Source organism: Erythrolamprus reginae, chromosome 6 (assembly GCF_031021105.1).
Source record: "Erythrolamprus reginae isolate rEryReg1 chromosome 6, rEryReg1.hap1, whole genome shotgun sequence".
In the NCBI taxonomy this organism is placed as follows: Eukaryota; Metazoa; Chordata; class Lepidosauria; order Squamata; family Dipsadidae; genus Erythrolamprus; species Erythrolamprus reginae.
The window spans coordinates 7,647,457-7,672,318 of record NC_091955.1 but is presented as its reverse complement, the minus strand read 5'-3'; the positions used below and the strand labels follow the sequence as shown (position 1 = coordinate 7,672,318).

Sequence of the window (24,862 nt, the reverse complement as noted above, 5' to 3'; positions counted from 1 at the left end):
TAATTGTTCTCCCTGTCAGGAATTAGGGCTCATTGTTCAAGTTTATCAGGATCTTCTTGTCAAGCACTTACTGCAGCTTAGCCTGTGAGAATAAAAACCTAAAGAAACAGAATTGCTATAAAATACACTGCTCAAAAAAATAAAGGGAACACTTAAACAACAGAATATAACTGCAAGTAAACCAAACTTCTGTGAAATCAAACTGTCCCCTTAGGAAGCAACACTGATTGACCATCAATTTCACCTCCTTTTGTGCAAATGGAATAGTTGTGCAAATGAAATATTCAATGAGAATATTTCATTTGCACAACTATTCCATTCAATGAGAATATTTCATTCATTCATATCTACGATGTGTTATTTGAGTGTTCCCTTTTATTTTTTTGAACAGTATAAATTGAACTTCAATGCATTTGGAACCAACGTGACATAGAGCACTGCATATCGTTGGTTCATGGATGCCAAGTGTATGTTGGTTGAGGCAGGCAGGGTTCTCTTGGGTCCTATTTGTTGGGGGTCAGGAGAAAGGGAGGGTTTTGCCCTCTCTGCTCAAGATCCCCATGGACAATCGGTGGGCCACTGTGTGACACAGAATGCTGGACTCAATGGACTTTGGCCCGATTCAGCATGGCACATCTTATATTCTTATATTGTACCCCGATTCTTGACAAATGTATCTGGTCTTTTTATGTACACTGAGAGCATACTCACCAAAGACAAATTTCTTGTGTGTCCAATCACACTTGGCCAATAAAGAATTCTATTCTATTCCTATTGCTTATTCCAGTGTTTCCCAACCTTGGCTACTTGAGATATTTGGACTTCCACTCCCAGAATTCCCCAGCCAGCGAATGCTGGCTGGGGAATTCTGGGAGTTGAAGTCCAGATACCTTCAAGTGGCCAAGGTTGGGAAACACTGGCTTATTCTATTCCCATCACATCACATAGGGGTCTCCAACCTTGACAACTTTAAGCCTTGTGGACTTCAACTCCCAGAATTCCTCAGCTAATAAAGCTGGCTTTGGAATTCTGGGAGTTGAAGTCCACAAGTCTTAAAGTTGCCAAGGTTGGAGATCCTTGGGCTAAAAACATATTAAGATCAATGGATTCTGGAGCCGAGGATTCACAAATTGGGGATTTTTGCAATCTCATGGTGAATCATGAGAGGGAGATCTGCTAGAAGCTGTTTCCTATTATGTGATGGTTGCTTAATGTGAGATTGAATTTGAAAGGAAAACTCATAAAAAAAATAGCCAGAAACGCCTCCAGCATTTTTTCATGCCAGTCATATGGCTCAGCCCCGCCCACCCACCCACCCTCGGATCACGTGACCCTCTCTTCCGGAAGTGCTCCCGGCTCATCCGCCGATTCCTTCACTTGCAAGTTAAGATGGCGGCGGCCGTGTCCGCCGCTTGCCGAGCAGGTCGGCGGCTTTTCTGGACTCGGCCAGGACAGCTCACCACGCGGTGCTCAACCACCGGACAGCGGGTAAGGGATGATTCACGCGTGGCGGGCTTTGAAAGGCCGGTTGGGCCGCCTCGGCTGCTTGCTTTATTGCCGCGGGCCTTGAACGCGCTGCATTGTGGGAGATGTAGTCTCCTAGCGGAGGAACGCGGCGTCATGATCGCGGCCTGGGCGGATAGAATACCGGAATACAGCCAGAGGGCGGTGGTGTATTGTTGCCCTCTAGCGGTTGCTTGCAGTTCAGGTCTACCAAACCACCACGACAACCCCCAGCACGGATCTCCCAAAACTATGCAATTTGTGAACTTCAACTCCCAGAATTCCTTAGTCAAGCAGATTTGTAGATCCCAGCCCTATAATACTGGCCAGTGATTGGTTGGTTCTTTTATTTCATTTTATTTCTTTTTATCTTTTTGCCTTTTTTCCTTCCTTCATTTTTTATTTTTTTCCTTTCCTTCTGTCTCTTTTTTCTTTCTTTTTCTTTCTGACTGTCTGTCTCTGTGTTTCCTCCTTCCCTCCTTCCTATTTTTTCCCCTTCTTTCTTTCTTTTTCTTTCTGTCGGTCTGTCTCTGTGTTTCCTTCCTTCTTTTCTTCCTATTTTCCCCCTTTCTTTCTGCCTCTGTCTTCTTTCTTTCTTTCTCTTTCTTTCTTTCCTTCCTTCTTTCTTTCTTTTTCTTTCTGTCGTTCTGTCTCTTTCCTTCCTTCCTTCCTTCCTTCCTTCCTTCCTTCCTTCCTTCCTTCCTTCCTTCCTATTTTTTCCCCTTTCTTTCTGTCTTTTTTCTTTCTTTGGAGACCTCATAACATTTGCTCTGTCACAAAGCAGACAACCAAGACTTTAATTTCTCTTCAATAAAATTATACTGCATATTTTTTTATCATATTGCTCATGTGATATACAAGGGTCATCCAGAAAGTAATGCACCACATTTTTTTCCTTCAAGAATTATTTATTGAACATAATGAAACTTACACACAAGAAAGAACAATGTTTCTTCTACACTCTCTATTTTTCCATGTAATCTCCATCCTTTTCTATGGCGTTCCTCCAGCGAGACACAAGGGCGTGTGTGCCCTGCCGTTACCACTCGTTGTTCTGGTCACGAAGCCATTTCTGCACTGTAATGGCCTCACTCTCTCTGCCCAGTGACTAACCGTACTTCTGTCGACTGCAGATTCTCCATCAACTGTACACAAACGTTTGTGAATGTTTCCAACAGTTTCTTTCTCCGCAGTGAGAAATTCAATGATGACACGCTGCTTGTAACCTACATCACTTACAGACGCCATTTCGAAACACTGCTGCATCTACGCTATCTGAAGAAATGCAAAATTTACACACAGACTCCTGACAATTCAATTCAAATAACGTACAGTAATCCCTCGTTTTTCGCAGGGGATGCTTTCCAAGACCACCCATGAAAAACGAATTTCTGTGAAGTAGAGAAATTTTTTTTAATGTATTTAATGAGTATTTGGACTTTTAAAACCCACCCTTTGCATTAAACAGTCATTCTATAATGTTATCCTACCAGTTTCTTTAATAGAGTACAGTACAGTAATGGATTTAAGCCCCCTTTGAAAACCTGTGAAGTAGTGAATCCGCAAAAGATGAACCGTGAAGTAGCGAGGGATTACTGTATATCTAAAGTTTCACATTCGTACCATTACTGTAGACTGAGAAAAAAAAAAGTGGTGTATTGCTTTCTGGGTGACCCTCATATGTATTTTTTTTCCCAAACTAGACCCTCCATCTTGGGAGAAACCGATACAGAGCTACCAAAGTAGCACCTCAAATCGTTGTGAATGTCCCAGAAACGAAAGTCTCGACTCTGGAGAATGGCTTGAGGGTAGCTTCTGAAGATTCTGGACTTACAACATGTACGGTAAGTAAGCGTTGCCAGTGAAAATCAGTCCTTTTTCAAAATGACACGGGGATCTGGCTTAAGGGCCTCCGTGGTTTATGACTAAAATGCCAGGTTCAATTGTGGCCACGAATAGTCCTCAAGTGACTGGCCTGTTAGTAGAAAGTACGTTTTCTCCTGATGCTTCTTATCCCACCCAACTCCTGTAGCACATTCCGGGAGGGACTATACTCTTAGAAAATTCTAAAAATTGTGTAGAATTAGAATACAGAATAAAATAGAATAGAATAGCGTAGAGCAGCGGTCCCCAAACTACGGCCTGCGGGTCACTGAGGCCATTTATCCAGCCCATCGGTGAGTGACAAGAGCACAGGGAAAAGAGAGAGAGAAAGAAAGAAAAGGGAAAGAGAGGGAGGGAAAGGAGAAGTGGAGAGGAAGGAAGGAGAAATGGAGGGAACAAGGAAGAAAGGAAGGGAGAATGAAATGAATGGAGGGACAGAGGAAGGAAGGACTGTTTTTTGGGGGGGGGATTTTTTTTTATTTTTCTCTCAACATACATTCAAACAACACAGTGTACCATCTAATTTTCCTTGAATAAAATGCAGCATTTTGTTAGTAACTAATATCAATCATCAAAAAAGTTGCTAAAGTTTTTTTCCTAATTTTGTCATCCAGTTACATTAATTTTCTTTTAATTAAATTTCCTCCTTAATGTTCCTTCAAAAAGTGCAGCACCAGTTATATTTCTAACTTATTAACCATTATGCCAAAGTGCTTCCTTCTTTCTTTATACATTTTTCATAAGCCAAGAAAACCTTGTATAGCCAATCAGATGTCAACAAAAGAAAATTAAAAACAAAGCATAAACATACATGAATTTCAGACCTTCTCCCCCCTCTAAATAGTACGTTCCCATTTTGTTTTTTACTTTAAAACAAGGTATGTGCAGTGTGCATGGGGATTTGTTCATAGGTTTTTTTTAATAGTCCAGCCCTCCAACAGTCCAAGGAACAGTGAACTGGCCCCCTGTGTAAAAGGTTTGGGGACCCCTGGGGTAGAGTGTAGAATAAAAATAGAACAGAACAGAACATAGACTAAAACTGGGATGGAATGGGATGGAATGGGATGGTGTAGTAGAATAGAGTAGACTATAGAATAAAAATAGAACAGAACCTAGAATAAAATTGGGATGGAGTAGACTATAGAATAAAAATAGAACAGAACAGAACCTAGAATAAAATTGGGATGGGATAGATTAGGAATAATACTTTCTCTTCTTATGAACAAGTAGGCTTTTGTCATTAATACAGTGATCTGGGCTATTCTACCAGTTTGTTGGGGTGAGTTTTTAATGGGATGGGAATAGAATAGAACAGAATAGAATAATTGAATTGAATTGTTCATTGTCCATGTGTGATTGGACACACAAGGAATTTGTTTCTACCGCAAAACCTCACCGTGTACATATAAACAGCAAATAACAATTCATAGATCATAAAACAAGCGTCAATCATATGTTACAAACATCAATTGATCAATCATAAGAAACCCATGGGAGGAGATAGTAGGAAAGATGAGAAACGAGAGAAAAAAAACGATCTAGTCGTTTTGACAAAGATTTTAACCACCGAAGCAAAAACCAGCCTACAGTTTCCTCAGCCTGTATTGAAGCTAAATTTTATTGTTTTAGTTTGTTTTTCTAAAAAAAAAAATGTGCTTTTGAATAAGGTGGGACTTTGGATCGACGCCGGAAGCCGATATGAGAACGAGAAAAACAACGGAACGGCTCACTTCCTGGAGCACATGGCTTTTAAGGCAAGTTTTCAACATAATGTTTCTATCCTATTTCTATCACGTCTCCAGTTGAAATAATTACATACACTTAAATCTCAGGGAACCAAAAAAAGATCTCAGCTGGATCTGGAGCTGGAGATTGAGAACATGGGCGCTCACCTTAACGCGTACACCTCGCGAGAACAAACTGTGTATTACGCGAAGGCTTTCTCGAAAGACCTGCCGAGAGGTACATTATTTTTCAAAATGATTTATTGTTATGTTCTGCTTCGCAAACCTTCTTTCGGATGGTTATGTATGATATCTCAGGGACCACCTTCTGCTGCAAGAATCCCAGTGACCAGTTAGGTCCCACAGAGTGGGTTTTTTCCGGGTCCCGTCAACTAAACAATTATTATTATTATTATTACTTAGATTTGTATGCCGCCCCTCTCCGAAGACAATGCCGCTTGGCAGGACCCAGGGGAAGAGCCTTCTCTGTGGCGGCCCCGACCCTCTGGAACCAGCTCCCCCCCAGAGATTAGAATTGCCCCCACCCTCCTTGCCTTTCGTAAACTCCTTAAAACCCACCTCTGCTGCCAGGCAGGGGGGAATTGAGATCCTCTTTCCCCCTAGGCCTTTACAATTCTATGCGTGGCATGTATGTATGTATGTATGTTTGGTTTTTATATTAATGGGTTTTTAATCGTTTTTAGTATTGGATTATTATTGTACACTGTCTTATTATTGCTGTTAGCCGCCCCAAGTCTCCGGAGAGGGGCGGCATACAAATCTAGTACAAAATAAATAAATAAATGAATGAATGAATGAATGAATGAATGAATGAATGAATGAATGAATGAATGAATGTTGAGATTGGTCTTTGGCGTCATACGAATTTCGTTGCATGGGTAGACTGTGTATATACATACAATGACAAACAAGTATTTATTATTATTTATTTTTATTATACAGTGGTACCTCTACCTAAGAACGCCTCTACTTAAGAACTTTTCTAGATAAGAACCGGGTGTTCAAGATTTTTTTTTACCTCTTCTTAAGAACCATTTTGTACTTAGGAACCCGAGCCCGGAAAAACTTCCCAGGAAATTTGAGAGCGGCACGAAGGCCTGGCCAGTTTCCTGCCATTCCCCATGGGTTTCTCCCTCTGGCGCAGTGGATGGGAGGCAGCCTCGCACCGGGTGTATGGGAGGCGCATGCTCCTCCTTGCCGTCTCAGAGTCCCTCTTTTCTTAAAAAAAAAGCCTTAAAGTTTTGGATTTTTTTGATTCCCCTCACCTCACCTTCTTCCTTCAGCAGTGACTGTCCTCCTCCCACCCAAATTCCAAGCTTTGGGTTTGCACGCATTATTTGCTTTTACATTGATTCCTATGGGGAAAATTGCTTCTTCTTACCAACTTTTCTACTTAAGAACCTGGTCACGGAAAGAATTAAGTCCTTAGGTAGAGGGACCACTGTATGTATGTATGTATGTATGTATATATCACATGTTTTTGCTGAATTTTTAAAATTAAGGGAGATTAGGATAGCGCTATTTCGGCCTTGTTCTGGCCTCATCAGCTAGCCATACCCTTACTGGGATTTGATCCTGGGGCTTCTGCCTTGTAAGGCAGAGAATTAACCTCTAGGCCACCAGATCTGATCCCTTCAGCTTTGTATCAGAGAGGGGCTATATGGTGTCCCGTCCCCCCCCCCCCCCTTTGGATATATATATATACGTTTTACAAAATACAAAATAATGCCATGTAATTCTAATAATCTAAGGACATTTTTAATATGTATGTATGTATGTATGTATGTATGTATGTATGTATGTATGTATGTGTATATGTGTATACACATATATGTGAGCCGGGGTGGCGCAGCAGGTAGAGTGCTGTACTGCAGGCCACTGAAGCTGACTATAAATCTGTAGGTCAGCGGTTCAAATCTCATCACCGGCTCAAGGTTGACTCAGCCTTCCATCCTTCTGAGGTGGGTAAAATGAGGACCCGGATTGTGGGGGCAATAGGCTGGCTCTGTTTAAAAAAGTGCTATTGCTAACAGGTAAGCCGCCCTGAGTCTAAGGAGAAGGGCGACATCAAAATTGAATAAATAAAATAAAATAAATAAATGTGTATATGTATGTATGTGTATGTCTCTCTGCGTGTGTATACCCACACATACACACACAATTATTTTCTCTGTCTTTTGACTTCAGCGGTCGAGATTCTTGCCGACATCATACAGAACAGCACCTTGGGGGAAGCCGAGATTGAGCGGGAACGAGGCGTGATCCTTCGAGAAATGCAGGAAGTGGAGACCAACCTACAGGAAGTGGTCTTCGATTATCTTCACGCCACCGCTTACCAAGACACAGCCCTGGGACGGACCATTTTAGGGCCCACCGAGAACATTAAGTAGGTGTTCTGACCCTGCCTTCCAAACGTGACAAACCCTCTAAAGTTAATTCCCAAGATTCCTTTGTTAGGACCGCCAGCAGCCCTGCGAAAAGTTTATACGTGGTAGATAAATCCACAGTAACTGAATTCAAATATGCCTGGGATAAACATAGATCCATCCTAAGATAAAATACAGAAAATAGTATAAGGGCAGACTACATGGACCATGAGGCCTTTTTCTGCCGTCAGACTTCTATGTTTCTATGTTTCTCAACGTCGGCTAACCAATCCGGCTGGAGGGAATGTGAATAGTTGTCTACCACAACAGTTCATATCCGCCCCCTGCCTTTTATCCCCAGAACTAGTGTGGGGCTTTGCTAGCTGCGGGGACTGTTCCTTCCAAAGGACCGGCCCATAGATTTCCACTGCTCTCCTCTCCTCTGCCTTAGAAACATAGAAACATAGAACACTGACGGCAGAAAAAGACCTCATGGTCCATCTAGTCTGCCTTGTGTGCATTGTGCATCACGCTCCTGTTCTTTTAAGTCTCCAGGTTCCTCTAGCAGTGGTTTTCAAGCTGGGGGTTGGGACCCCTTTGGGGGTCGAACGACCGTTTCACAGGGGTCGCCTAAGAAACATAGAAACATACAAGACTGTCGGCAGAAAAAGACCTCATGGTCCATCTAGTCTGCCCTTATATTATTTCCTGTATTTTATCTTAGGATGGATATATGTTTATCCCAGGTGTGTTTAAATTCAGTGACTGTGGATTTACCAATCATGTCTGCTGGAAGTTTGGGCCAAGCATCTACTACTCTTTCCATCAAATAATATTTTCTCATGTTGCTTTTGATCTTTCCCCCAACTAACCTCAGATTGTGTCCCCTTGTTCTCGTGTTCACTTTCCTATTAAAAACACTTCCCTCCTGAACCTTATTTAACCCTTTAACATATTTAAATGTTTCGATCATGTCCCCCCTTTTCCTTCTGTCCTCCAGACTATACAGATTGAGTTCATGAAGTCTTTCCTGATAACGTTTTATGCTTAAGACCTTCCACCATTCTTGTAGCCCGCCTTTGGACCTGTTCAATTTTGTCAATATCTTTTTGTAGGTGAGGTCTCCAGAACTGGACACAGTTTTCCAAATGTGGTCTCACCAGCGCTCTATATAAGGGGATCACAATCTCCCTCTTCCTGCTTGTTATACCTCTTTTTTCCCCCCTCTTGTCAGCCTGGATAGTTTCAAGGCAGGATTAGACAGATTCATGGATGCCAAGTGTATCGGTGGTTATTGAAACGGATGTCCATGTGCCGCCTCTAAGTTGGTTGAGGCAGACAGGATCCCCTTGAGTACCATTTGTTGGGGGTCAGGGAAAAGGGAGGGTTTTGCCTTCTCTTTCTGCTCAAGATCCCCAAGGACAATTGGTGGGCCACTGTGGGACACAGAATGCTGAACCCGATGGGGCTTTGGCCTGATTCAGCAGGGCTCTTCTTAGGTTCTTATGTTCTCTTCTCAAGAATCATTTCCTACTTACAAACTCCGAAACTGAACTGGAAAAGGCAGGGAGAAGCCTCCGTGGGGCCTCTCTAGGAATCTCCTGGGAGGAAACAGGGCCGGAAAAGGTGGGGAGAAGCCTCTGTGGGGCCTCTCTAGGAATCTCCTGGGAGGAAACAGGGCCGGAAAAGGCAGGGAGAAGCCTCCGTGGGGCCTCTCTAGGAATCTCCTGGAAGGAAACAGGGCCGGAAAAGGCGGGGAGAAGCCTCCGTGGGGCCTCTCTAGGAATCTCCTGGAAGGAAACAGGGCCGGAAAAGGCGGGGAGAAGCCTCCGTGGGGCCTCTCTAGGAATCTCCTGGAAGGAAACAGGGCCGGAAAAGGTGGGGAGAAGCCTCCGTGGGGCCTCTCTAGTAATCTCCTGGGAGGAAACAGGGCCGGAAAAGGCGGGGAGAAGCCTCCGTGGGGCCTGTCTAGGAATCTCCTGGAAGGAAACAGGGCCGGAAAAGGCGGGGAGACGCCTCCGTGGGGCCTCTCTAGGAATCTCCTGGGAGGAAACAGGGCCGGAAAAGGCGGGGAGAAGCCTCCGTGGGGCCTGTCTAGGAATCTCCTGGAAGGAAACAGGGCCGGAAAAGGCGGGGAGAAGCCTCCGTGGGGCCTCTCTAGGAATCTCCTGGGAGGAAACAGGGCCGGAAAAGGTGGGGAGAAGCCTCCGTGGGGCCTCTCTAGGAATCTCCTGGGAGGAAACAGGGCCGGAAAAGGCGGGGAGAAGCCTCCGTGGGGCCTCTCTAGGAATCTCCTGGGAGGAAACAGGGCCGGAAAAGGTGGGGAGAAGCCTCCGTGGGGCCTCTCTAGGAATCTCCTGGAAGGAAACAGGTCCGGAAAAGGCGGGGAGAAGCCTCCGTGGGGCCTCTCTAGGAATCTCCTGGGAGGAAACAGGGCCGGAAAAGGTGGGGAGAAGCCTCCGTGGGGCCTCTCTAGGAATCTCCTGGGAGGAAACAGGGCCGGAAAAGGTGGGGAGAAGCCTCCGTGGGGCTTCTCTAGGAATCTCCTGGGAGGAAACAGGGCCTCCACCCTCCCTGTGGTTTCCCCTATCGCATGCATTACATTCGCTTTTACATTGATTCCTATGGGAAAAATGGCTTCTTATTACAAACTTTTCTACTTAAGAACCTGGTCACGGAACGAATTAAGTTCGTAAATAGAGGTACAAAGTTTCATTGAAATTGAAGGTGGCCAATTGACAAAAGAATGACCCAATATTGTTTTTGTTCTTTTTTTCCTTTGTGTAATTTTCTTTTTCCCCCCCATTCCACTCAATATTTTAGGTCCATTAACCGCAATGATTTGGTGGAATATATAACGACACATTACAAAGGACCAAGAATCGTCCTGGCATCTGCAGGAGGTTGGTGGGGATGCAGTGATGGGGGTCTGTGATATAAGCACTGTGGGAAATGGACAAATAAGCCTATCGGACTTAGGTCACCGAAGGATATTAAGCCCTAAAAAAAGTTACACGAACGAATGTTTTTAGACGGAAAGATTTGCAAAGTGTATCAGAACCGTTTTTTAATCCTGCTGAACTGTTGCTATGAAATGTGGTTTTGCAACGTGTGTCGTTTTGAGATATATTTGGAATTGGAACGTTGAAGCTTAGAGAAATACGGAACTGAAAGTAATGGAGAATGAATAGGGGAATGGAATAGAAAGAATAGAATTAGAATAGAATAGAATGGAATAGAATAAAAACAAGAATAGAATAGTATAAGAATAGAATAGAATAAGAATAGAGTAATAATAGAATAATAATAAAATAGAATAATAATAGAATAAATATAATAATAATAATAATAATAATAATAGAATAAGAATAGAATAGAATAAGAATAGAATAGAATAAGAATAGAATAAAAATAGAATAGAATAGAATAATAATAGAATAGAATAGAATAGAATTCTTTATTGGCCAAGTGCGATTGGACACACAAGGAATTGGCCTTTGTTGTTCTAATCCAGTGATGGCGAACCTATGGTATAGGTGCCACAGCTGGCACGCGGAGCTGTATCTGCTGGCACCCGAGCCGTTGCTCTAGATCAGCTCCAAAGTGCATGTGTGTGTCGGGCAGCTGATTTTTGGCTTGCACAGAGGCTCTGGGAGGGCGTTTTCGGCTTCCAGAGAGCCTCCAGGGGGATGGGGGAGGACATTTTTACCCTCCCTAGCTCCAGGGAAGCCTTTGGAGCTTGGGGAGGGTGAAACACGAGCCTACAGGGCCCACCCGAAATTGTGAAACAGGCCATTTCCGGCCTCCAGAGAGCCTCCGGGGGGCAAGGGAAGCTGTTTTCGCCCTCTGTAGCCATTGAATTATGGGTGTGGGCCCTCGGGCATGCGCAATAGGACACACACATGCTATTTCGGCACCCGAGGCAAAAAAGCTCTGCTATCACTGTTCTAATCTATATGTCTATTTGGCATCGGACCAGAATATCTCCGGGACCGCCTTCTGCCGCACGAATCCCAGCGACCAGTCAGGTCCCACAGAGTTGGCCTTCTCTGCGTCCCGTCGACTAAACAATGTCGTCTGGCGGGACCCAGGGGAAGAGCCTTCTCTGTGGCGGCCCCGACCCTCTGGAACCAGCTCCCCCCAGAGATTAGGATTGCCCCCACCCTCCTCGCCTTTCGTAAACTTCTTAAAACCGACCTCTGCCGTCAGGCATGGGGGAACTGAGATAACTTCCCCAGGCCTATATAGTTTATGTATGGTATGTTGTGTGCAGGTTTTTTAAATTATGGGTTTTTTAACTTTGTAATATTAGATTTGTATTGTATATTGTTTTCTATTGTTGCTGTGAGCCGCCCCGAGTCTGCGGAGAGGGGCGGCATACAAATTTAATTAATAATAATAATAATAATAATAATAATAATAATAATAATAATAATAATGTTGATTTAGGAGTTGCTCATGGGGAATTGCTTGAGCTGGCGAAATACCATTTTGGCAACTTGCCGTCCATTGAGAAAGAAGGCGCTCCAGCTTTGCCCCCGTGCCGGTTCACCGGCAGTGAAGTAAGTGGAGGTTTTTCTCTTCTCCATAATCCCTTGCGTGGTGGAGTGTGGGCAACCGAATGGAGTTGAGTGTTTAGTGGCCCTATGCCTTTTGTCTATCGCCAATGCGGAGTTTTATTCAGCAGATATATTCTCATTGTAGCCAGAGAGGGAGAAATAATTGCCTCTATTTAGGATCGAACTCCCAGCCTCCTGATTGTGAGGTGAGAGCGCCACCTCTAGGCTGCTGCACCGTTTAGGGCCTGAGACACAGCAGCCTCAAAAATTAATGGTTTGATGGCATATTAGATTTGGTTTGCATAGCTTTTAGCTTGATCGTAAACACTGCAGAGAGGTTTGAGAAGGATAGCTCATTTATTTCAATATACAGTGGTACCTCGACATACGAGTTTAATTCGTGCCAGAGCCGAGCTCGTATGTCGATCAATTCGTATCTCGAACGAATGCACTTAGATTTGGCTTTCCGCGCCCAGATAACTGGAAAAAAATGGAATTCTTGCGCCGCCTAGTGGACGCTCGGCTCATATCCCGAATCTGAGCTCGGGTGTCGAACAGAAATTTTGCTCGCGTCTCAGCTCGTAACTTGGAATACTCGCATGTGGAGCAGCTCATATCTAGAGGTACTACTGGAGTTTGAAGTACTGGGGTGCATGTGTGGCCCTTTTAGTCATTTTTTTGGGGGGGGCGTTATTGTGATGATTAGTTTTGTATTTATTTATTGATAAGTTTTTATCCTGCCTTTATTACTTTATAAGTAATACAGGTCAATGAACATGTCAGGATTAGCAATCCTGGATGATATTTCATTGTATTGCCATATAAGGTAAAGTAGATTGCAAAGTATGTAGGTCATAGGGTGTGAACTGCAACCTGATTGGGCCAGAGCATTGTAAGATGCAAATCAACTTCACAATTTTTTCTGTTGTTTGCTGTTGATGGCGGTTTACAGTTGGCTGGCTGGAGCAGTTTCAGCGTGAGTTAAATATTGAGTAGAGTAGTAGCAGTGATACGAAGAAACCAGGATTGGTTTAGTTTCCGAGTACAGTGGTACCTCAAGATACGAACCCCTCGTCTTATGAACAACTCGTGATACGAACCCGGGGTTCAGAAAAATTTGCCTCTTCTTACGAACTTTTTTCGAGTTACAAACCGGCGTTCGGAGACTGCTGGGAAGCCGCACGGCTGTTTTAAAAGGTGACAGCCGGGCGGCGGGGCTTCCCAGAAGCCTCCCGAACGCCGGTTCGTAACTCGAACAAAGTTCGTAAGAAGAGGCAAAATTTTTCTGAACCCCGGGTTTGGGGTTCGGGGGGGTGCTGGGAAGCCCCCCAGGCCGGCTGCGACCTTTTAAAACAGCTGCGCCGCTTCCCAGCTGTCTCCCGAAGCCGAACGCCAAAGCCGAACTTCCGTGTTCGGCTTCGCGAGACTGCTGGGAAGCGGAGCGGCTGTTTTAAAAGGTCGCAGCCGGCCTTGGGGGCTTGCCAGCACCCCCTGAACCCCGAACCCGGGTTCGGGGGGGTGCTGGGAAGCCCCCCAGGCCGGCTGTCACCTTTTAAAACAGCCGCGCTGCTTCCCAGCAGTCTCCGAAAGCCGTTTTTTTGCGGGGGGGGTTTTGGTTGCACGGATTAATTGACTTTACATTGTTTCCTATGGGAAACAATGTTTTGTCTTACGAACCTTTCGTCTTACGAACCTCCTCCTTGCACCAATTAAGTTCGTATCATGAGGTATTACTGTATTCGGAAACTTCAGATCGTGCAGAATGCAGCTGCGAGAGCAGTCATGGGCTTTCCCAAATATGCCCATGTTACACCAACACTCCAGAGTCTGCATTGGTTGCCGATCAGTTTCCGGTCACAATTCAAAGTGTTGGTCATCACCTATAAAGCTCTTCATGGCACCGGACCAGAATACATCCGGGTCCGCCTTCTGCCGCACGAATCCCAGCGACCAGTTAGGTCCCACAGAGTGGGTCTTCTCCGGGTCCCGTCGACTAAACAATGCCGCTTGGCGGGACCCAGGGGAAGAGCCCTCTCTGTGGCGGCTCCGACCCTTTGGAATCAGCTCCCTCCAGAGATTAGGACTGCCCCCACCCTCCCTGCCTTTCGTAAACTCCTCAAAACCCACCTCTGTCATCAAGTGTGGGGGAACTGAGACTTCCCCCCCTGCCTATGTAGTATTTGTTTATGATAGGATTGTATGCATGTTTTTATATATTGGGGTTCCTTGTTTTTAGACTTTTAAATGTATTATCGTTATTTTTAGATTTTAATTATTAGATTTGTCATCATGTACTGTTTTTTATCACTGTTGTGAGCCGCCCCGAGTCTCCGGAGAGGGGCGGCATACAAGTCTAATACAGCGATCCCTCGATTTTCGCGATCTCGATCTTCGCGAAACGCTATATCGTGATTTTTCCCACCCGATGACGTCACTCTCTTCCTTCCTTTCTCATCTTTCTTTCTCTCTTTCTCTATCTTGCTTCTTCCTCTCACACTCTCTTCCTCCCTCTCTCATCTCTTTCTTTCCTTCTCTCTCTTTCTCTATCTCTCCCCCTCTTGCTGGCGGGCGGCGGGCGGGCGGGCGAGCGGGGGCATCAGCGAGGAGTTTGCGTGGGCGGCGGGGAAAGCCTGATTCGGCTCCTCGCTGCTGCCGCCGAGCAGATCAGCTGCTGGGCGGCCGCAGCAGCAGCGAGCAGACGAAGATCCGGGTTTCCCCGCCGCCCACGCAAACTCCGCCATCTGCGCATGCGCGGCCATGGAAAAAGGGCGCGCATGCGCAGATGGTGTTTTTACTTCCGCAACCCTACATTGCGAAAAATCGATTATCGCGAGGGGTCTTGGAACGGAACCCTCGCGATAATCGAGGGATCACTGTATATCGTAATCATAATCATCTACTTGAAACCTGGATTGGTTTAGTATCTACTTGTAAGTAGGCTGAATATAGCTAAAGTAAAGTTCTCTGGGCCGCCTTTTTCACTGTGTCTCCATGTCCTGGTTATTCAAGATCCGAGTGCGAGATGACAAAATGCCTCTGGCTCACCTGGCCATTGCAGTGGAAGCCGCTGGCTGGTGTCACCCCGACACCATTCCTCTGATGGTGGCAAATACGCTCATTGGCAACTGGGATCGTTCTTTCGGCGGAGGAATGGTGAGTTTTGCACCGAGCTTCCTGGGCAGTTTTAAAGAATTTGTGCTTTGTTACTGGGGTGTCTTTTAATAAAACGGGTGTCAAATTCAATGCACGCAGCCTGGATTGTGGCTCATGGGGTGCTTCAATCCAGCCTGTGGGGCCCACGTGGGAATAACAAAGGACTGGCCCGCAGTGCTCCTGCGGCTGAAAACCGCAGCTTAATCAAAATTACCGTATATACTCGAGTATAAGTCGCTCCGACTATAAGTCGAGGCGCCTACTTTTGCCACAAAAACTGGGAAATTTATAAACCCCTGTATAAGTCGAGGGTGGAAATTGCAGCGGCTACTGGTAACTTATAAAAATGGAAACCAATAAAATTACATCAATTGAGGCATCAGTAGATTAAATATTTTAGAATATTTATTTCAAAGAAAGCCAGTAAACTAGCTCTGTAAGTTTAAAAGAGGGTAAACAGGTATATATCCCCCAAGGCAGGTATAGGCAAAAAAATTGCAAGTACCTAGGTACTTACCTTAATCCCCTGCTCCTGCTGGTTTGGGTTAGGGTTAGGATACTTGACCTCTCCTTGCCTCAAAGAGATACAATTTCCCTCTATATTTACAATTACTGAACATCCAAAATATACTTAATTCTATGTATATATGCCATATGTGTAAATAAATATTACACACAGGCACACAAAAATATACTGTACATTATCTACTATATAAACTGTATGTGTATATACAGAGAGAGAAAGAGAGAGAGCTCTTGTAAAATTATATATGGTACATTCAACCTCACTGTAATAGGAAAACAAACCCAGAGTCCACTTTCTGCCACACAGTTAACCATAACTAGAACATTACACATGTCTTCAGATGTACCGGTACTTCCCTAGCTTGCACATCACTGTTAGAGCTAGGAAATGTCATGGATTGAGTAAAATGTGGTGATTTTCACTTAACAATGCTTTTGCTTAACAACAAATTTTGAGCTCAATTGTGGTCATAGGTCTCTATCTGTCTGTCTGTCTGTCTGTCTTCCTTTCCTGTCTGTCTGCGCCCCCCTCCTGTCCCCTCCCCGGGTAAATTACAGAGTCAATACTGTATTGTTTTTTTATTTAAGGTTACAAAGCAAATGAAGAATCATTTTGAGTATTCTTTAAAATTTCTTCAGTGAGATCCATAGCTAATCTGGCAAAAAAAAATTCACCTGGCAAAAAATTTTATTGTTGACATTAGGCACAGCCAGAGAGATGTTTTAAAAGGCAAACAAACTGTCAAAAAAGTATGTTTTTTAAAAATATAATATTTTGGTTGTTGAATTTAATTCTGCCTTGGCACGGAGCAGCCCCCGCAGATGGGTGGCTGGCAAGGACCACGCATTCCCATCTTTGTGTCCGCTGGGGTTAAAGGAAAGTTTAGGGACCCCCGCCCCTTGGAGAAATGCCTCGTTGGTGACATTCTGAGCGTTTTTGCCTCCCCACTCCGAAAACCCCACTTCTCGGCAGCTTGCCGAGGCTGAGAGGAGAGTGATTTTAAAAGGCACTCTCAGCTTGGGGTTTTCTCCCCGCTGAAATGTTGCTCGCCCGCCGCCCTCAACACCCGCTTTGTCCTCGACCCGGCAGAAGAAAACCGCGTCCTTTCCTGTTGCTCTCTTCCCGAGAGGTGGGGTGAGGGGGTGTTGAGAAGACAAGCAAGAATCCACCCCCCCCACACACACACACCTCATCGGCTTTTCCCCCCTCTAGCGCGGCATTGGAGTGTTTGGCTGGCTCCTTTTCTTGCGGGGAGAGGGGGGAAAAGCTGGGGGGGTGGATTCTTGCTTCTATCTTCTCGCCACCCCCCCCCCCCCTACACCTCACCGGCTTAGGAATGTCGTTGCCTCCCACAGCCACTTCCCCACGCGCTTCGGATGTGCCTGCCTTTCCTACAGCGAAGACAGGCGGCACCTTCCCGAAGGGCTCAGCTAAGCGGGTGGGGGAAGGGCTGGCCATTTGCCGCCTCTCTCCGCTGTAGGAGGGGCAGGCGCAAGCAAAGCGATGTCCCAAAGCGGTCTGCGGGAAGCGACCGAGGGAAAGGCAATCGTCTGCCTTTCCTTCAGTCTGAAAGAGGAGGCAAATGCCCCGCCTTCCCCCAGCCGGTTAACTTGAAGCGCTCGGTTAACTGGCTGGGGGAAGGCGGGGCATTTGCCTTCTCTTTCGGGCTGAAGGAAAGGCAGACGATTGCCTTTCCCTCGGTCGCTTCCCGGAGACCGCTTTGGGACATCGCTTTGGGAGAGGTTTAAGAAGCAAGAATCCCCCCCCCCCAGCGAAACGGCTTTTTTCTTGTTTAGCGTGGCGTTCGAGTGGTTGGCTCTTGCGTGCAAGCAAAGGAACCTGCCAACCACTTGAACGCCGCGCTAAACAAGAAAAAAGCCGTTTGGCTAGGTGGATTCTTGCTTCTTGACCGGGCAGTTGCCGCTTCTTTCTAGCTGAAGCAAAGGCAGACGGCTGTCTTTCCCTCAGCCGCTTGCGCCCTCTTGTGGTGACATGTCAGTCACCCGATTATAAGTCGAGGTCGGGTTTTTCAGCCCATTTTTGGGCTAAAAAAACCCGACTTATACTCGAGTATATACGGTATATCTATCTGATTATTCACATCACCACTGCAGCAAGACCTGCTTTTGCTCAAAGGTGGAAAAAAGCAGAAATCCCACAAGATGAGTTAGTACTCATCTTTGAGTACTAGTTTGCCCAAGTTCGCCTGGTGCACCAGTTGCAGCCCTATTTGGACCGGGAGTCACTGCTCACAGTCACTCATGCCCTCATCACCTTGAGGCTCGACTACTGTAATGCTCTTTACATGGGGCTACCTTTGAAAAGTGTTTGGAAACTTCAGATCGTGCAGAATGCAGCTGCGAGAGCAATCATGGGCTTTCCCAAATGTGCCCATGTCACACCAACACTCCGCAGTCTGCATTGGTTGCCGATCAGTTTCCGGTCACAATTCAAAGTGTTGGTTATGACCTATAAAGCCCTTCATGGCACTGGACCAGAATATCTCCGGGACCGCCTTCTGCCGCACGAATCCCAGCGACCAGTTAGGTCCCATAGAGTGGGCCTTCTCCGGGTCCCGTCAACTAAACAATGTCGTTTGGTGGGACCCAGGGGAAGAGCCTTCTCTGTGGTGGCCCCGACCCTTTGGAACCAACTCCCCCCAGATATCAGAGTTGCCCCCACCCTCCTAGCCTTTCGTAAGCTCCTTAAAACCCACCTCTGTCGTCAGGCATGGGGGAATTGACATGTTCCCTCCCCCTATGCTTATAAAATTTATGCATGGTACGCTAGTATGTATGATTGGTTTTAATTTGTGGTGTTTTTTAAATTAACTTAAATATTAGATTTGTTTTACGTTGTATTGTTATTGCTGTGAGCCGCCCCGAGTCTGCGGAGAGGGGCGGCATACAAATCTGATTAAACTTAAACTTCTTAAACTTACTACAAAAAATAACTCAATGCGCAGAAATGTCTAAATTGACCCTCAAAATTAAAGGCAAAGAAGACTCACAATTTTATGAATGTTGGAATCTACTCTACCACTGGTTAGGAAATAGGAAAAAACCTTGTTAAGTACACTGCGAACATGTAAATAATAATTAAAAAATTATACCTGATGAAAGCAAACAGAGCAAGTAAGATAAAGGTATGAACTTCTAAATTAGACGAACATCTGACTTCTATGTTACTTATATATCTTGCTTCTATTTCCTTTTATATGTTATTTAAAAGAGACAAATTGAATTTTGATAATAACTATAATTGGCTAAGGAAAATCTACATAGTTTCGGAAGAATGTACAGACTGATCCTGTACTCGCCTATATTTTAAAATCCATTTTTGATGTACTGTTTTTTCTTTCCTTTTTTTTAAATATACGCTTTCTTTTCTTTTTCTTTCTTTTTTCTTTCTGTGTATTATATTTATATACAGTAGTACCTCTAGATACGAGCTGCTCCACATGCGAGTATTCCAAGTTACGAGCTGAGACGCTAGCAAAATTTCTATTCGACACCTGAGCTCAAATTCGGGATACGAGCCGAGCGTCCACTAGGTGGCGCAAGAATTCAATGTTTTATTTATTTATTTATTCATTCATTCATTCATTTATTGGATTTGTATGCCACCCCTCTCCGCAGTTTTCCAGTTATCTCGGCGCCAAAAGCCAAATCTAAATGCATTCGTTCGAGATACGAATTGATCGACATACGAGGTCAGCTCTGGCACGAATTAAACTTGTATGTCGAGGTACCACTGTATTTGTAAATATTTTTTTTTAAAAAAATTGAAAACGGGCTGAAAATGCGACCCATTTTCGCTCTCCACGGCCTCCAGCAGCACTCTGCTGGCTGAAAACAATCTGTGCGAGGGCCTCAGGAGGCCTGATTTCAGCCCATTTTTGGCTGGCAGAATGCTGCAGGAAGTTATGAACCATTATTTTAAATCTTCCATTAATATTATTATTATTATTATTATTATTATTATTATTATTATTATTATTATTATTATGTCAATACAACACAGCAAACAAGATCACTATGCTGGATTTCGTATTTCATCACCAGTCGGGCGCTTCCCAAGCACCTAGGGCTGCGTGATGTAGCGACGAATTATGTTTGCCGATCCCAGTAAAGCGGCCTTTTGCAATTGACAGATGGAGATTTTGTCAATTCCGATGGTTTTCAAATGTCCGCTGAGATCCTTTGGCACTGCGCCCAGTGTGCCAAGGACCACTGGGACCACTTTCACTGGCTTATGCCAGAGTCGTTGCAGCTCGATTTTTAGATCTTCGTATTTCACTAATTTCTCTAGCTGCTTCTCCTCAATTCTGCTGTCCCCTGGGATTGCGATGTCGATGACCCATACTTTCTTTTTCTCCACAATCAGGATGTCTGGTGTGTTATGCTTCAGAATTCGGTCAGTCTGAAGTCAGAAGTCCCACAGTAGTTTTGCTTGCTCATTTTCGACCACTTTTTTGGGCTTATGATCCCACCAGTTCTTTGCCACTGGTAAATGGTAGTTCCAGCACAAGTTCCAGTTGTTGTTGTTGTTGTTGTTGTTGTTATTATTATTATTATTATTATTATTATTATTATTATTTATTAGATTTGTATGCCGCCCCTCTCTGTATTTCGTTCCAAGTCGTAATCAATTATTATTCAGATATTTAGATCATTGGAGTATTGAAATTATGAAAGATTGGGAAAGAGAATGATAATCCCCTTTTCAATTTTCTTGTAAGCTCTGAGGGGCATTTGAAAAAGCTTGCCTCCCTTCTCTCTTTCAACAGAACCTGTCCAGCAAGCTCGCCCAAGCTGCGTGTCACGGCAACCTTTGCCACAGCTTCCAGTCGTTCAATACCTGTTACACGGACACCGGATTGTGGGGTCTTTATATGGTGTGTGAAGGAGCCAGCTTAGAGGACATGATGCACTATGTTCAGAGGGAATGGTGAGGAAAGTTTACATTCCCTGCTCATTCATAATTTTCAATTTTTTCCTTATTTTTTTCTTTGCATTTACTGCTTTGCATTTTTCTGTATTTATCTTTTACTTATTAATTTCTTGGATTATCTCTCTGTGTAATTTCTTTTTTTAAATCCTTTCTTTCCTCTAGCCCATTATAAAAAAATTCCCATATCTTGTAATTTTTCTCTCGCCAACGACCGTTGTGGTATGCCCATGATGGTTAGAAAATAGGCATAAGCATAGAAACATAGAAACATAGAAGACTGACGGCAGAAAAAGACCCCATGGTCCATCTAGTCTGCCCTTATACTATTTCCTGTATTTTATCTTACAATGGATATATGTTTATCCAAGGCATGTTTAAATTCAGTTACTGTGGATTTACCAACCACGTCTGCTGGAAGTTTGTTCCAAGGATCTACTACTCTTTCAGTCAAATAATATTTTCTCATGTTGCCTTTGATCTTTCCCCCAACTAACTTCAGATTGTGTCCCCTTGTTCTTGTGTTATTGCATTAACAGCAAAAGAAGTTATTTAAAGTATAGAAAGTATATTAATAGTTAATAAAGTTAAATAAAGCACGGTGGGATTCTTATAATATTAGATGCAGAAGGTATTGGGAATTAAGCTGAGATTAAGATAATGAATAAGAAAGGTCGTAAAAAAGGGAAAAAATGGATGTTTAGCCAAGATCTCGCTTAGCAAGAGAAATGTTGAGCTCTGTTGCGGTCGTAAGTATTGTCCATATTCCAGACAGTCCACGGGGAAAAACAAAACCAGAGTCTGCAAAGGGAAATGGCAGCTGTCAATCATCATCTTTCGATTACAGGATACGTCTGTGCACCAGTGTTACAGAAAGCGAAGTAGCCCGGGCGAAGAATCTCCTGAAGACAAATATGCTGTTACAATTAGACGGTAAGATTTGAGGTTTATTTAAACAACCCCGTCCCCCCAAAATGCTGTTTAAATTCATTTACAGGCATACTAACCAGCTTATAATCATAGGTTCCACTCCGATTTGTGAAGACATCGGACGGCAAATGTTGTGTTACAACCGCCGGATCCCGATTCCCGAACTCGAAGCAAGAATCGAAGTAAGGAATGTTTGATTTGCGCTTTCAATAAATCTGATTGTAGCAGGTATTTTAGGTGTAAACTTTCGCATTGAGACTTTTCGCTGGTTGAAGGGAAATCTTATTTGCCGTATTTTGAGATGCAGATGTAAGATAAAAACAGTTAACACGTACTGAATAATAACACTGGGGAAAAGCAATTTCGTTGCCTTAAATCTGTGACTTGTTTTCAACTAACTTTTAGCCTCTGGATCCAAAAATAACCACAGTTTTTGTCTATCACGCCAACTTTTTAAGCTACAGGATGCCCTCAAAAGCCATACAAATTGTGCATATAAAGTAAAGGAAAGTAACCTTTCAGGAACCGCCTTCTGCTGCACGAATCCCAGTGACCAGTTAGGTCCCACAGAGTGGGCCTTATCCGGGTCCCGTCAACTAAACAATGTCATTTGGCGGGGCCCAGGGGAACAGCCTTCTCTGTGGCGGCCCCAGCCCTCTGGAACCAACTCCCCCCCGGAGATTAGAATTGCCCCCACCCTCCTCGCCTTTCGTAAGCTTCTTAAAACCCACCTCTGCCATCAGGCATGGGGGAACTGAGATATTTTTTCCCCCTAGGCCTTTACAATTTATGCATGGTATGTTTGTTTGTATGTATGTTTGGTTTTACAATAAGGGTTTTTTAGTTTTTAGTATTGGATTCACATGCTGTTTTTATTACTGTTGTTAGCTGCCCCGAGTCTACGGAGAGGGGTGGCATACAAATCCAATAGATTAGATAGATAGATAGATAGATAGATAGATAGATAGATAGATAGATAGATAGATAGATAGATGATAGATAAATAGATGATAAATAGATAGATAGATAGATAGATAGATAGATAGATAGATAGATAGAAAGATTAGATAAATAGATTAGATAGATAGATAGATAGATAGATGGATGGATGGATGGATGGATGGATGGATGGATGGATGGATGGATGGATACATACATACATACATACATACATACATAGATTAGATTAGATAGATAGATAGATTAGATAAATAGATTAGATAGATACATACATAGATACATAGATAGATAAATACTTACCAAATATACTATTTACAAAGAATAATTTTATTCATGCAAAGGCTATAATAGTCACTGCAAGTTAAATTGAGTTCATGCGAATCGTTGTTTTTTTATCGAATGGTAATTATACATATTAAGGTAAAATTGTTCTGCTTATAGCTTTTTCTGGAGTTTTTAATCAGTGGACTTGCTTGATACTCCAACAATACTCAGCCATCCTATGTACATCCCATCTACCTTGATACTGTGCCTCAATGACCTTCAAATCTTGGTGGAATTGCACCAAGTTTTAGCAAGATAGCAATGTAAAAAATGCAATTTGATCCTCGTGTTGCAACCTCATAATTCTCATAAGGTGTAGGGGGAAGAAACCTTGACATGGTAGAAGAAAACTAACTACAGTTTTGAAACCAGCATGGGTCCGCCTTCTGCCGCACGGATCCCAGCGACCGGTTAGGTCCCACAGAGTCAGTCTTCTCTGGGTCCCGTCAACTAAATGTCATCTGGCGGGACCCAGGGGAAGAGCCTTCTCTGTGGCGGCCCCGACCCTCTGGAACCAGCTTCCCCCGGAGATCAGAATTGCTCCCAACCCTCCTTGCCTTTCGCAAACTCCTTAAAACCCACCTCTGTCGTCAGGCATGGGGGAACTGAACTACCCTTTTTCCTCCTAGGCCTATACAATTTATGCATGGTATGTTTGTGTGTATGTTTGGTTTTAAATAATGGGTTTTTAATTATTTTAAACATTAGATTTGTTATATGCTGTTTACTACTGTTGTTAGCCGCCCCGAGTCTACAGAGAGGGGCGGCATGCAAATCAAATATAAATAAATAAATAAAAATATATTATATTAATTATATTATATTATTATTATATTATATTAATTATATTATATTATTATATTATATTAATTATATTATAATATTATATTAATTATATTATAATATTATATTAATTATATTATATTATTATTATATTATATTAATTATATTATATTATATTACATTATATTATATGATGGAATGATAAACCAGGGTGGTCACCAAGTGTCCAACGTTTTTAATTGTTTGTTAATTGTTTGTGTAAATAAAGAAACTTCTTAAAAATTGCTCCGTTTCTCCTCCTTTCAGGCTGTTGATGCTCGGACGATCAAGGAAGTGTGTACCAAGTACATCTACAATAAGCGCCCTGCGGTTGCAGCAGTGGGTAAGCATTCAATTATGCACTGGGAGTCCTCGACTTCTGACGATCGAGCCCCATTCCTCTTGCTAAGTGAGCCATTTGTTAAGTGAGGTTGGCCCTGTATTACGGCCTTTCTTTGCTACCGTTGTTACGTGAATCACTGCAGTTGATAAGTCAGTAAAGTGAACCTGGATTCCCCACGGACTTTGCTCGCAATCGTGGGAACGCCACGACCGTCATAAATCTGAACCGGCTGCCAAATGCCGGAATCTCGATCCCCTGACTAAATGACCGTAACCCTTTGCAAGGTCACGACACTGAAAAGCAGTCATCAGTCACACTTCTAAGTGCCGTTGTAACTCTGCATGGTCACTAAAGAAACTGTTGCAAATCAAGGACTACCTGTAGTTAGTTAATTTCCTTTTTTTTTTAAAAAAAAAATCATTTGGTCAGCTTTATACGGAGTAATAAACGTCCTTTTTCTTATTCTAGGGCCTCTTGAACAGCTCCCAGATTATGACCGACTCTGTAGCGGCATGTATTGGCTTCGCGACTGATCCTCTCGGCGAGTCCGTTTGGGACATTTAAGAAGGCACTTACGGAATTGTGTGACAAGAGTTTAAAACCTTCAGGACTAGAGGGACGATTTTTATTCCCTTTTCACCGAACGGCGGGCTTTCTAAAATAAAGTCATCCTGATTCCGCTTGTTTTTTTCCGGGACAGATGCTGCTGCCCCCCCCCCCGCCCCCCCCCCCCCGATAAATCTGTCCAATCGAACTGACAATGCAGGGAAGTCTAGGAATAAAATGAAATGAAGTTC

The 24,862-nt window shown here is 43.8% G+C and overlaps 1 protein-coding gene across 1 annotated transcript; it reads left to right on the top strand.

The window, feature by feature from the left end:
* The first annotated feature begins 1,352 nt into the window (after positions 1–1,352).
* PMPCB (peptidase, mitochondrial processing subunit beta) lies at positions 1,353–24,862 on the top strand. The gene is made up of 13 exons (XM_070755124.1): positions 1,353–1,488; positions 3,207–3,347; positions 5,055–5,141; positions 5,220–5,349; positions 7,320–7,518; positions 10,322–10,401; positions 11,948–12,060; positions 15,067–15,210; positions 20,526–20,686; positions 21,534–21,619; positions 21,710–21,798; positions 23,990–24,065; positions 24,534–24,862. The coding sequence occupies exons 1-13, from the start codon at positions 1,390–1,392 to the stop codon at positions 24,596–24,598; spliced, it is 1,470 nt and encodes a 489-aa protein (XP_070611225.1). The 5' UTR covers positions 1,353–1,389; the 3' UTR covers positions 24,599–24,862.